Source organism: Choristoneura fumiferana, chromosome 21 (assembly GCF_025370935.1).
Source record: "Choristoneura fumiferana chromosome 21, NRCan_CFum_1, whole genome shotgun sequence".
In the NCBI taxonomy this organism is placed as follows: Eukaryota; Metazoa; Arthropoda; class Insecta; order Lepidoptera; family Tortricidae; genus Choristoneura; species Choristoneura fumiferana.
The window spans coordinates 7,323,235-7,337,323 of record NC_133492.1 but is presented as its reverse complement, the minus strand read 5'-3'; the positions used below and the strand labels follow the sequence as shown (position 1 = coordinate 7,337,323).

Below are 14,089 nucleotides of genomic sequence, written 5' to 3'. Positions count from 1 at the left end.
GAAAAACGATTTAAGACGTGAGTTATCCAGGTCAATACATCGCACACCTAGATCAAAAGCGTATCAACTCAAAATAATAGACCATTTTAATTTAGGCTTTATTAACTTTCTGAAAGGTTTAATTTATAATGGTGTATTTATTATATATTATTTAATATGGTAATAAGGATAGTGGAAAGTATGTCGTGAATTGTTGCTGTAAGGTAACTTTGTATAGAGAGATAAATGAGAAACGTAGCAGTCGATGTTACTATTTTATTCATTCTTACTTAAACCAACTTTGTCCTTAAACATAGTCGCACACGATGCTCGTCCTTGTCATACTGTGAGTTACAATTTAACCATATAAATATTTATACAGCTTCTATATGTACAATTATGAGTTCCGAAACTAGGTCCATTATCTACTTTAGCATATACAGTCATTTCTCACTGGGTACCGTAATTTATTAAGTTCGAATAATTGTTGTCGAGGACCGTCCTACTCTATACGATTCACTATGTGAAACGCTCATACAGCAAGCTTTATATTACTTTAGTTTTAGACGTTTACTGGCAGTGCAACCGACTTATGCACGAATCGTTTTAATATATAATTTATGACAGAGATATCAGATATGTAGCGCGAGATTTATTATACAAAAGCGGAACCTTGCGAATTCAAAGACTTTCAAAAATAGTTTTTTTATCTCTTAATTCGTATGAAACAGCGAGTCCCGGGAAGCAAACAATTAGTGTTAACTTAGCCACATATCACTATGTTTATTTAACGAACCTCGGTCAGCGGGGTTCACAATACCTGTCGTGATACTTTTAGATTATAGAAAGTTTTATTACTGACTACGTAAATATTTTTTAAGATTGTTAAAGGGCACCAGGACGCGCGGCCGCCGGCGCGCCACGCAACCAAACCTGCTCCTAATAGCCTATCTTTATATTGATAAACGATTACTCTATAACAAAAATAGGATTTTTGGTAAAATATTTTTTGTTCCATCTTAATTGCCAGTACAACTTTATATTGTGCCATTTCATGTTTCTATTTCTATAAGTTTACGAAAATAATGTCAAAGCTAAAATAATCTAACAGAACACTATTATTCTACGTCCCGAGGGAAATGAATGAGGTCATATAGTATACAATATTAAACAAGCATCATAGAGAACTTTTTAATGATAAACTACACTAAGCGATCTATACGACACTTAATATTATTCAACTCAAATTAAACATTGAAAAAAAAAACGCAGTTTTGGAAGTTCCTTTGATTTTTTGGTTAATTCACGAGCATTAACGCATTCACTACCGGGAACACAACAGAAGTGTTTCCGTGACTTTGGCCCATAGCCACTGTTAAAATTTTGTAGCCATTTTAACATGTATGTGTTACAGCATCAGAAAAAGTGTCGAATCTGACAGCCGGCAGCGAATGCGTCATTTACTCGGCATCGTCAACCATGATGCTTGATAATTTTCAACTCTCCTTAAAATAATAAAAATAAATTTTTTTAGTCATTTCGAGGTTGATCTATAACCAGCGATTTATTAACCTTTTCCACGCCAACGACTCATATACGCACCGCAGGTTCCTCGTCAACGACTTATTATACGTCCATTACTTCAATGCAAAAGCAACCTTCGATAATTGTGTTAAGGTTCAATTTTAGGCATTGTAATATGGAAGCCTGGCGTATGGATGAAGTTTTTTGTATTTGACGTGGCGGCGAAAAGGTTAAATAAAGCCAAAATCGAATTAAACAAGTCATGATTATCAGTCAAAGAACTCACCATCCCTTATATTGAATGAGGGCTATCGTTTTTTGTCTTTCTAGGAGCCGCTACTGTGGCGTGTGATTTTTAAGTGTGGCTTTCAAAGTCTGTTATTATTACTGGCGTGAAAACGCTGTTTAGATTAAAATCATATTTAATACATCTTAAAAACGCACCATAAAAATATCGAGCAACCACAGTCTTGCGTAGTCCCGTTTTGTTCGAAAAAAGGGAGGACAAAAGTTTTCGAAAGACAAAACTGTCTCAAAAACATACATTCATTGCCCCGTAACGCATATTTGCCATAATTAATTTCAGGTAATGCAAAATATTCACAAAATTATTTTAATTATAAATAAACCCGCGTAGCTATCCCAAACACTATGAGATTTGACATTTGGGAGACCTCACGCTACACTAGCGCCTCTAGCGGCGAATTCATACGCGATAGCCCTCATTGGATGCATTTTTTTACATTGGACGAATAACAGAATGAATTAAAATCGTACATTTACAAGAGAAGTAATCCGAAGCTGGTGCTACATCAAAAAAAAGATAATATTAACGATTTTATTGAATGAAATGGCATACTGACAGTGCTGTTTAATTAAATGTAATACTAACTGTTACTGTTACTAACTAATTTTAAATGATAGAGAAGTACCAAATGAGAGTATTTTAAAATACATATTTCACCAAGTGAAAAAATACATTACAATTGTAAATTATATGAGATCTTACAACAGAAAATAAACCCCCGAATGAATACAGTACAATGCAGAGGTAATTTTTAATAATTTTCTTCAACAACATTTCATACATAAGGTGAACTATTATTATAAAAATACAACTATTTTACGGAGCTTCCAGCCCTATAATGGATGTGTTAAGTAGTTGTTACTGCTAATTTAAGTTATTTTTAGACCAAGGAATAATATTCCAATAACTTTATAACCATTTAATTTTAATCCGCTATATCAACATTTAACTTTTGCCATAAAGCCATAATACAGCTGTAACAAAATTGGTCAACAGTGACCCATACTAGTTCTGTTTTTTTTTTGTTAATAATTTGACATTAATTATTTTCACTGGTTTTAGGTAAATCATAATCATAATTTTGCTAAAGACTCAAGTATTTATTCGAATCTGTCTTTACAATTTTTAACTCAGATTAAAAAAAACTATTATCTGTAACAGCAAAACACTCTTTTTGCCGAGACTCAAGAGTTAATCGATCAGTCGATTCGTGCTCACGACGACACATGTGATTTGTGTAGATGAGAAGGTGCAATGGATAGATGTGGGGTGTAAAAGAGAAAGCGATTACTCTGTGTAGTCCCAGCAGTCCTTCTCGTAGCCTTCGTGGACGTGCTCCAGCAAGACTTTGCGGCGGCTGTCGCAGTATCTGCAACAATACATGCAATTTAGTGAATGATGGTTTTATCTCAGCCTATATACGTCCCACACTGCTGGGCACAGGCCTCTTCTCAGAATGAGAGGGCTTAGGCCGTAGTTCCCACGCGGGCCCAGTGCGGATTCGGAACTTCACACACACCAATGAATCGCTTTGCAAGTTTGTGCAGGTTTCCTCACGATGTTGTCCTTAACCATAAAGCTCGCGGCGGTTTAGGCCCGTAACACTTACTTTCCCAAAATGCACATTTTCTATACTGGTAAGGAATGGAATTCGCTCCCATCGTCTGTATTTCCGGAAAATACAATCTAGGGCTCTTCAAGGCTAGAGTGAATAGCCTGTTACTGAACCAGTGAGATACATTTTGGCCTCATCTGCACTTTACATCAGGTGAGATAGGGGTCAATCACGGTCACTTTTATGTAGAAAAAAGGAGCTGACCTGTACTTATCCTGGACCTTCTGCTTGATATCGGCCAGGTTTTCCGAGGTGATCTCCCGCTCGAGGTACTCCGACAACGTCTCAGTGGCTGACTCCAGATCGCGCTGGTTATCCTCGAAGATGACGGACTGATTATTCTTGCGCAGATAGTACGCAAACACATACGTGTACATCAGCGTCTGCCGGCACTGGCAGAGGATGTCCACGGCTTTCTTCAGGAATTGGACCTGGAATAACAAAGCACAGTCATACCATTTGATTCCTGAACCTTCTCACAGTAGGTGTCATAATTAATTCCCTTGTCAAGCAATGCGATGTCACTATATTTTTTTCCACGAGAAGGTTCCACAGTGGGTCACGATTCAATTGGTTCGATAGTACAGTCAAGTGCAAAGATATCGACACGGCCAAAGTTACAAAAATATGTATACACGACTTTATCCACTTAACATTAAGTTCGTGTAAGTTTTTGTAACTTTGGACGTGTCGATATTTTTGCACTTGACTGTACAAAGGCTTAATAAAAAACATATTATTTTATCAATATTTTTATTGATTTGAATGTTTTTTTTTTGTTTTAGTTTTTGAAGGTTTACGTTACAGTTTACAATGATACATCCTGAATAATTTAAAACATGCCTTCCCAAGTAAAGAGGGGTCCCTAAAAATACTCTCTCGAAAGAAGCTTTCATAAATTAGATCGGAGGCCGTATTGCCTAACGTTTCTGACGCTCGCGATCGCAATCAAATGACAGATTTCGCATACAAAAACTGTCATTTGATTACAATCGCGAGCGTCAAAAACGTTAGGCAATACGGCCTCAGGAACTTTCTTCATGGGAGGCCGGAAAGTTAAAGATATTATACCAAACACACGTTTCATGTCGAATTTTTTAATCGCCTCATTCTACACGCCTGCTCCCCACAACACAAACTACGCAGCTAGTCTGGCTGGTTCCTTTACCGATAAGTACATCTATTATTCCATTTTATGCTGCACGACGATCGAAATTATAATTATCGCGGGCCATACAAGTACTTTTGAACATGAAACTACCGTGAGACTCACTCATATTAAATGATATTGTAACGGATAACTCACGTCTTAAACCGAGTTTAGCTCGACATGTTTGGGGACATGTGTGCGTGTTGCGGCAGCCGCCGAGTCGCGTGCTCCTGAGAAGAAGGGCTACGAAATAGCCCAAAACATGTCGAGCTAAACTCGGTTTAAGACGTGAGTTATCCTTTACAATATCATTTACATACAAGTACTATTTATATTGAAGGAACGTCGGCAGGCCGGATTAAATCCCTTCGCGGGTTACAGCTGTACTTTCGTACTTTACGTACTGTACTTTTTTTCGTACTGGATTAGATGAAGAATGAAGTATAATACCTCGATCCAGCTCATGTTGTGCTGCTGCATTTCCTCCATCTTCTCCTTAACAGAGGCGTAGAGTTTGGACTCGAAGCGAAGCGACTGCATGTGGTTCATATAGCGGTTGCAATAGAAGAGGTACCGCTGCAGCGCCGCGCGGGAACGCTCTTGTGCGTCGCGAGCCGCCTTCGCCTCGTCCTCGTCGTATCTGCCACAAGGAACGTTCCAATTAAAATCCTGTGCTGCGGATAGCGTAGGGTAGATGATACCATATCTATGAAGCACGTCACATCAATTTTGACCCATTTTGACGCAAAAGGCAAAAAGCTAGTCATCAATAATAATAAAGTGGCTCACCTATTACAATTATACCAGCTGCTGCCGTGCGGCTCCCAGGGCCCCAGACAGACCCAGCAGAAGTCGGCCTTGCAGTTTTGGTTCTTGCATACCATGTGGTTGCAGCCGCCATCCTTCTCGATGGTTACGTTACACTTCGGGCACTCCTTAGTGTTGGCAGCTATCCAGTTCGATGTTTCCGAGTCGTCGTCGCATTTCTGGAGTGACAAGTGATAATGAGATTGCCGTTACTGTTTAAAACTTACTACATATACATAATTTTCGGCATCAGTTTTGTTTCGTCCATGCATTAATGAACTTCTAGATCAAGTCTCAATTAATCACCCTTTAATTTTAGACCTTCCAGAATGAAGACTAAATGATAATGGGGTATTATTTTGAGTTGATATACGTTTCATTTGGGAGTGCGAAATGTGCCAAGTAACAGAACTTAGCTGCTGACACATTTTTCTACTCACAATCGATAATAGTACAAATTATTATCGATTGTGAGTAGAAACATAACACAAAATTTCTTTCTTTTTTACGGTTTTTGTTGTAATTACTGTAACGTATTTTTTTTTCTTTAAGCCACTGATGGCAAAGTTTGTGCACACTACGAGACTTTACGTTTAAGCAGCGTTTCCACTAGAGATGTGCGAGGAATATGTTTTTCATTAACCAATAGAAACGCTTCATTTACCTCGCCTAGCTCCGCTCAGCTGTTTATAATAATAATTATTATTATTAAAATAAATAAAATAAATATCACCGGACAATTCACACAAATTGACCTAGTTCCAAAGTAAGTTTAGCACAGCTTGTCTTATGGATACTAAGCAACGGATAAATATAAGTATATAGATAGATACATACTTAAATACATATTAAACACCCAGTACCCGAGAACAAACATTCGTATTTTTCATACAAATATCTGCCCCGACACGGGAATCGAACCCGGGACCTCAAGCTTCGTAGTCAGGTTCTCTAACCACTAGGCCATATTATTATTTAGTTGCGCAATATTTGTGCAAAACACGGAACATAAATACAAGTTATTGTTGTATTTCAAGTAGGTACTGTATTCAGTCGTAAGAGAACAACATGCAAATCTTAATATTTTATTTTTATAACAATGTCATTTTCACTTAATATACATATACGATATTACTACATTATTTCCACCAGAGATGTGCTGTGCGAGGATGTGTAAATTAAGCGTTTCTATTGGTTAATGCAAAATACATCGCTCGCAACACATCCTCGCACGCATTATTGGTGGAAACGGTGCTTTAAAGACATGCCTAATTCATTTATTCCCCGTTATCAAGCGGGCAGTTTGGTGGCTACCTAACATTAGTGATGTGGGGTGACACTCTTTCCCGGCCCGGATAATACCGGGATGGAAATACCGACCCTGGTTTTCGTGTACACGCCCATAGAAGCTCACGTCAGCTCGGGTGCAAGCACCGGAGTCGGCGCCGGAGCAGGAGGATCCCGGGTAGAGGTGGAAGCAGCACGGGCTGGCAAGTACTTCAGAACCCAATCAAAAGCCAAGTCATCCCGCTTAAGACGCAGAATAGCTCGCACTTGATTCGATAGTCGCTGCGCAGTTACAACGATGGCTGGCTCAAGCTCAAAGGTCTGAAACAGTGGCAAAATCCGATCGCAAGCGGCGCTCTACACCACCGGTAGCGGAGGGGGCAGATTGTCCCGCAGGCCCCAAGCGTGCCGGCGGCGGGGGCGAGGGCCCGCGCTGGTCGCTGCTCGACTCGGTGCTGTTGTCGGGCGCCGTGGCGAACTGGTCGCCCGACGATGATGCCGAGGAGCTGGGCGGCGCGGGCAGAGGTGATGGTCGTGCGCGTTATGTAGCCGCTCTTGTTTGGCGTCTTGTTATACTTTGTAACTTTTATTTGAATTTTTATTGTTGTTGACTTGTTGACAGCGTCAACCGAAGTCACAATGGTATGTTTTGGTGCACAAATGCGGCATTGCGACCTTATTTATTGTGCTAACGCGTGTGCGATACTTTTTGAACCAAATATACTTTTCGTTAGTCTTTAAAACAGTCCAAATTACAAAGATTATTTAAGGGATGTTGTGTCATGTCAGCAGCATTTTTTTTATAATTATTATTGACATTGCACATCACTAATGTTAGGTTAGCCACTAAGCTGCCCGCTTGATAATGGGGTCTATCAGAAGTACTTTCCACTCTCCGGAGGCCTTTGTTCATTCCACACCAGTAGTACTGTGTAGTGTACCCACCTTGATCCACTTCCGGAGCAGCGAGCACCGCACGGGGTCGTGCCAGTTCTCGCCGCATGAGAAGCAGAAGGTGTGCTGGCAGCGGCACGTGACCGGCGCCGCGTCCACGTACGCCACCTTTATCGCGTTGCTGCAGTCCGGCGACGGACACCAACGGAGCAGACGGTTGCACTGGAAAATACAATACGATCAATAAAAGCAACAAATTGGTCAATCAAAAAAGCTATTTAGTACATATTGTTATCATTCCAGCCTATATACGTCCCACTGCTGGGCACAGGCCTCCTCTCAGAACAAGAGGGCTTGAGCCATAGTTCCCACGCGGGCCCAGTGCGGATTGGGAACTTCGCACGCACCATTGAATCGCTTCGCAGGTTTGTGCACGTTTCCTCGCGATGTTTGCCTTCACCGCAAAGCTCGTGGTAAATTTCAAATGTAATTCCGCACATGAATTTCGAAAAACTCAGAGGTGCGAGCCGGGGTTCGAACCCACGACCCTCTGTTTGAGAGACGATAGGTCAAACCACTAGGCCACCACGGCTTTCTAGACCACAACTTAGGAGATGTCAGTGATATTCTTTGTTAGAATAATGTTTGCAATGCATACTATTAGCATGCTTAAGAGATAAGCCATGAAGAATTTGCCTTAAAACTGTCACAACTCCTAACTTTTAGTCCAGTCCATATCCATAACACAGGCTTTGTTTATATTGGGACAGGTCAATGAGGGCTATCGTTTTTTGTCTCACTAGATGGCGCACTGTTGCGTGAGGTTTTTAAGTATGGCTTTCAAAGTCTGTTATTACGGGCGGGAAAACAAAGTTTAGATTAAAATCATATTTAATACACCTTAAAAACCGTACCTTCAAAATATCGAGCAACCACAGTGTGGCACAGTCCCGTTTTGTTCGGAAAAAAAGGGAGGTGACATTTCGGAGACCTCACGCTTCACTAGCGCCTCTAGCGGCGAATTCATACGCGATAGCCCTCATTGGTGCGAATCGTCCCATGACATTTATTATTATTATTATTTACTTACTTCCACAAAGCTATTTGTTATGATGTGCTGATACTTGAGCTTGACGCGGGGATCACGCACCAGTCTCATTACAGTCGCGTCGTCTACGAGGATATCGCAAGCGTGCGCCGCGCACGCAATAGTTTGACCCTGCAATAACACAAGCAGTGCCGGCTTACCAGGCCCCAGGTACAAATGTAAACAGGTACACAGGTGTCAAAAAAAAAATTAAAAATCTGGTATAAATAAAGTAACTCACTAAGCCCTCCTCCATTATTTTGGTAGTCAAGTATTCAGACCAGCACTGCGTACAAAATCTGTGACCACATTCCAGACCCGTCATCATCTGAAAATAAGACACACAAAATTAATAAAAAAAGGACTTCCAACATGATTTTTTTTTATTGCACATAAAACTCACTACTTTACTCTTTAAATAAAAACTATGAGGTATGGATGGTAACAAAGTTGCAGTGTTGCTACACATGCAGGGATTATACAGCGAGAGTTTACAAGACCAAAGAGACCATACACTAATGATCTGATTTGCACATTCAAGGCAAGCGCCCAACATCTCGACATAGTTAATATAAGTAATATAACTTACTGAAGTAGGTAAAATTGTAAAACATATTTCGCACTCTTCAGTGCCTGATGTGGATATCCGTCTGGGCAACTGTGAAAATAAAAATAATATTGTAACTCATGGAACCTATTGAGGAACACACCCTTATCCTTATCCTTATTACTATTATAAAGGGGAAAGTGAGTTTGTTTGTTTGTTACGCTTTCACGCCGTAACTACTGCACCTATGAATGAAATTTTGCATAAGTCATATTAGAAGTCCAGAATAAACAATAGGATATTTTTTATCCCGAAAAAAATTGCCGTTCCCAAAGGATGACCAAAAGTTTGTTTTGTATTTTAACCGCTGAGCTGACTCTCTACATAGAACTATGAATGCACATTATACAAAGTTTTTTAAATAATGTATTAAAAAGCATGCTTGCTTGCACTATTTCTTGCTTACTTACATGCTCACTTGCATGCTTGCTTGCATGCTGGCTTGCATGCTTACTTGCATGCTTGCTTTCACTATTCCTTGCATAATTACTTGCTTACTTACATGCTTGCTTGCATTCTGGCTTGCATGCTTACTTGCATGCTTGCTTGCATGCTTGAATGCAGATTTGAATGCATGCTAACTTTTAACACACTTCAACTCTCTCCTTCTCCTTGTCTCTTTTCTTGACTTGTGTAAATAGATATATCATTTAATAATATTGTAAATCTGTTTAAAACAATATATACCTCCTTGAGTTTCTTGCCGGATTCTTCTCATAAGAAGTTTTTCCAAACCGGGGGTAGATTTTTTTTTGACATTCATAAGTGCTTGTTATAGCCTAAATTGAATAAAGATATTTTGACTTTGACTTAGAAGATGGCCATGAAGGGATTGCCTTAAAACTGTCACAACTCCTAACTTTTAGTGGATTTGTACCTACCTCATAAAACTATACTTTTAATAGCTAACTCAATATATTATTATGGCAACAAGCTTTAGAAAGTTGATTAACCCATGTGCCTTGTGGGACTGGGAACCTGTTTATACATATATAATAAGAAATGTACTTTCTTCAGCATGGCCTTAGGGTAAAGCAACAGGAGTGGTTACTCTAGGAGCCAGATGGCCAGGGGCATTTTTCAGTTCACAGCAAAATAAAGTAATGATGGCACCTTTTTAGAAGTGCGGAAGCGGTGTAGACAATCTCGCTCTACCTTGATCAAGGGTGAGAGCTGAACCTGAATTTCTTTTTAAATAAAACAATATTTGTTTGTACCTTTGGCCTCTGTATAACTGGTTTCCTGAATGGATTAATGACTCTAGCCTCGGAGAACAACTGATCCTGATCACCATCGTAGAAACGTTCCATGAGCTTCTCTTTGTCCCATTTGAAGTGATTTAGCAGTATGCGGGTAGTTGTTGCTGGTATCTGGGGAATAGACAGTGAATTTTTATTTTAGCTTTGTACATCTATCTATCCATCTAATACCTTTAAACAAGCAATTCTTGTATATATAGAAATATATTTCAGGGATCTCAAAAAAGGCTCCAACAATTTCGATGAAATTTAGTATGTAAGGATTTTCAGGGATGAACAATTGATCTAACTTGGTCTTATCTCTGGGAAAACGATTGTTACCGAGTTTTATCCCAAGCAAAGCTCGGTCACCCAGGTACTCTGGTAATTACATGAGACTTGAACTAGTGATTCTACAAATATAGTTGTTATTTTAGTAACCTTATAGAGCCCTGAATATTGGTCTATAGTGAAGCTTAGCATGTTCTCCTGCAATATATTATTTTCAGTGTCAATACAAATTAATTATATCTGACCATGATTGGAAACATATTTTGGTATCTACCCCATAATTGCATTATATTAAATATTACAAAATTTTTGCATATTTGAGACACTACAGTGCAAATTCCACCTAGAAAAAAAAGTTAATAAAAACAACAATCAGCACAAATTAGCATGCAATTGAAATTGAATAAAAAAAAGATTTAATTATTGTAATAGATATCACTCATATTGCAACATTATGGTGATTTGCCTATTATATTGCATGATAATACTGAATCTGCATTTAAATAGTAGTACCTACAACAGTGTTGAAATCATTATTATTCACAACACATGACAAAAGTTATAAGGAAATTCACATTGATGTTAAGCATCCATATCTGTATGTTATTTGTTATTTTTGTGTTTTATTCATACAATACAATAAATATCCATTGAAATACCATGAAGCATTCAATGGTAATAAATAGATTAAGGTGTTTCAAATTCCAAGATAATCATTCTGCATGTAATGTTAGTAAATGATCTGTTATCAATTACAAACACAATTTATTTACTTTATCTGTTGATTAAGTTATAAATTCCAATAGGTAAATTTGTGTGGGAATAAGTTGAAAAGTCAGCAAATAATAACTACTTTTGTTTTAATTGGATTGCACCAAATGGGACAAAATCGGTTAAAACAAAAAGAAATATTAATTGACCTCAATTAAAATTAGTTTTTTATGCTAAAAAATAACAATTTCAATACATACAAGCTTTTTTGGTGAATGTATTTTAAGCTGCTGTACTTGCAATGTCATAGATGCTACATAATATCTACATATACCAAGTTTCAAGTCAATACCATTAACTATTGAAGAGTTCCCCTCCTGCGGAGACTATCCTCCATGAAACACCAGAATTTAACTACTAGATTATTATAATGTCACTGGATTTATATTATAATGTCGAATTTCAGTTCAATTGGATACCAGGAAGTGATCGAAAAAACACTGCATAATTTGAGAACATACCTAATTGATTGACTGCTTTCTGCAATTCAACAACTTATTGCACCTATTTAATGTAAACACACCATAACTTACAAACAAGTAAACTTTGAAAGTTAATAAAATACAATAAGGCCACCTAAGCCTCTTGCTTACCTTGTAATTTTCACTCTGTGTTACTATTGTAGTATTTATGGTGCACAACAGAGTTATTGCATTGTAATAAAAAAGAGGTTTTCAATTTAACTTAGTCTTTGGCATTACTTTATTTTACTAGAAGTGCTAATACTATATGGACCCAACATATTCACAATTCACAAAAGGCACAGGCAGGTATAATGACTGCTAGTTATTATTCGGTTTTGCACAATATTCAACAGCCTATCCTTTGTTTAGTAAAAAAATATAAGTAGATAAATATACCTATAGTAGGTGAAAGAATCAATAGACAGTAGGAATTAATTATTCTCTAGAAACCTTATTATTCGCTTCATGAATTTCAGTATAATACTGTCAAATGAAGTATTTTCTTTTGTTATTACTTCCACCATCTATTTTGCTGCTCAAGCAAGCAAAAAATGCTATGATGAACAGTAGACAAACAAAATAAGAACCAAGCCATTTTGGGAATTCCCCTTTTGTATATTGTTAGTGTGAAATCCCATTTTATAGTGATCTATTATCCTTCCTTATTATTCAAATGTTTAGCATGATTCTGCAAAATTAAGGCTATCTTTTTCTTTTATTCTTATCTGTAAAGTTGTCATTTTTTGAGACAGCTAAAACTAAAAATTAGGGTATCTTTAACACATCATAAAAAACAAACAATAAAAACAAAATAGGTACAATGTCCAGTCTATCAGATGGAACAAACTTATTTTTTGATGATCATCAAGTATATTGTTTATTAAAATAATACAATTTTAAGACTTTTATGAAAATAAAAGCACATTTGAAATGCAAATAGTCATGTTTTCTGATCTCAAATATGGTAAGAGAAAACCATAAGATCTTGAAAGATTGCTTTGAGATAGGAGATAAATTGAGCAATGTACTGTGGTTATGTTGATTAGTCACAACAATAAACATGACTCATTTACTTCAGTTAACTTTGATGCTGTGGCAATGAATGGGCTACTGGGACTTGGGACAATCCAATAAGACTTGACATTGTATTCCCATGAAAAGTCCTGACAGTTTATTGTAGACACCAATCAGAGAAAATTAGGTTTTTAGGCCAACAGTTTTCACACTGATAGACAAAGGAAAAATTTTAACTGCACACTTATACATGCCCTGATGAATTGAAAAAGTTACGGAAATAACTAAGTTAGAATAAAGCGTTGCATGAAAGATCCTATTGAATTATTCTAGTGGACGAGTAACCTCATTCAATCGCTCCATTGTTTATCACTAACATACTGACCTCGACGACAGTGTTCACATCTTTAATACAATCGACCATGTGCTGGACGATCTCCTCTGTGGATAGCACCTCGTACGGATATTCCTCCAGCTCCGTTTGTCGTTCCCTAGTACTGTGGGTCTCAACGTCCATTGCAAAGTCGACATCGTCTCCGCTCGATTCGTTCCCAGAATCCACATCATCTTTGTATCGTCCTCCGAGTCCATCGCTGAGGCTAAGTCAAAATATCTACACTTACGGTACAGCTAAAGCACTTCTAATAATGAAATAATTACACCTAAGATTTAGGAAAGGTCAACAATGAAGAAAATAGTTCACCTACGGGCTGCCAAAACCTCTGACGTATGTGAATAGTGAGTGAGTAGACTCGTCTATGACGTCACTTTTTTTTAGCATCTTGTTTATTGTCTGTGGTTTCTAAAACCGCGCTTGCACGATATAAAACATTTAAGACATTTAAAAAAACGCAGTCGAAATTATTTATTATTTACATGAACAGAAGTTACAATATAATTTTATCATAAAACCTACCGAAATACACCAAAAAAATCATAAAAATGGGCCAAGCCGTTACCGATACCGCCAGAACATAGGTACTTATACTCTTTGCCGCCAGAGGAGTTTTGTTACAAACAATGAGACACGAGAATTTTATTTAATAGATTAATT

The 14,089-nt window shown here is 37.8% G+C and overlaps 1 protein-coding gene across 1 annotated transcript; it reads right to left on the bottom strand.

Moving 5' to 3' along the window:
• Positions 1–241: 241 nt before the first annotated feature.
• LOC141439558 (E3 ubiquitin-protein ligase ariadne-1-like) lies at positions 242–13,777 on the bottom strand. Its single transcript, XM_074103847.1, is given in 11 exon segments — positions 242–3,179; positions 3,630–3,856; positions 5,026–5,215; positions 5,365–5,561; positions 7,615–7,785; positions 8,654–8,782; positions 8,892–8,978; positions 9,240–9,308; positions 10,475–10,627; positions 13,421–13,608; positions 13,611–13,777. Coding segments are annotated over 11 exon segments (1,509 nt in total). The 5' UTR covers positions 13,627–13,777; the 3' UTR covers positions 242–3,097.
• Positions 13,778–14,089: the final 312 nt, after the last annotated feature.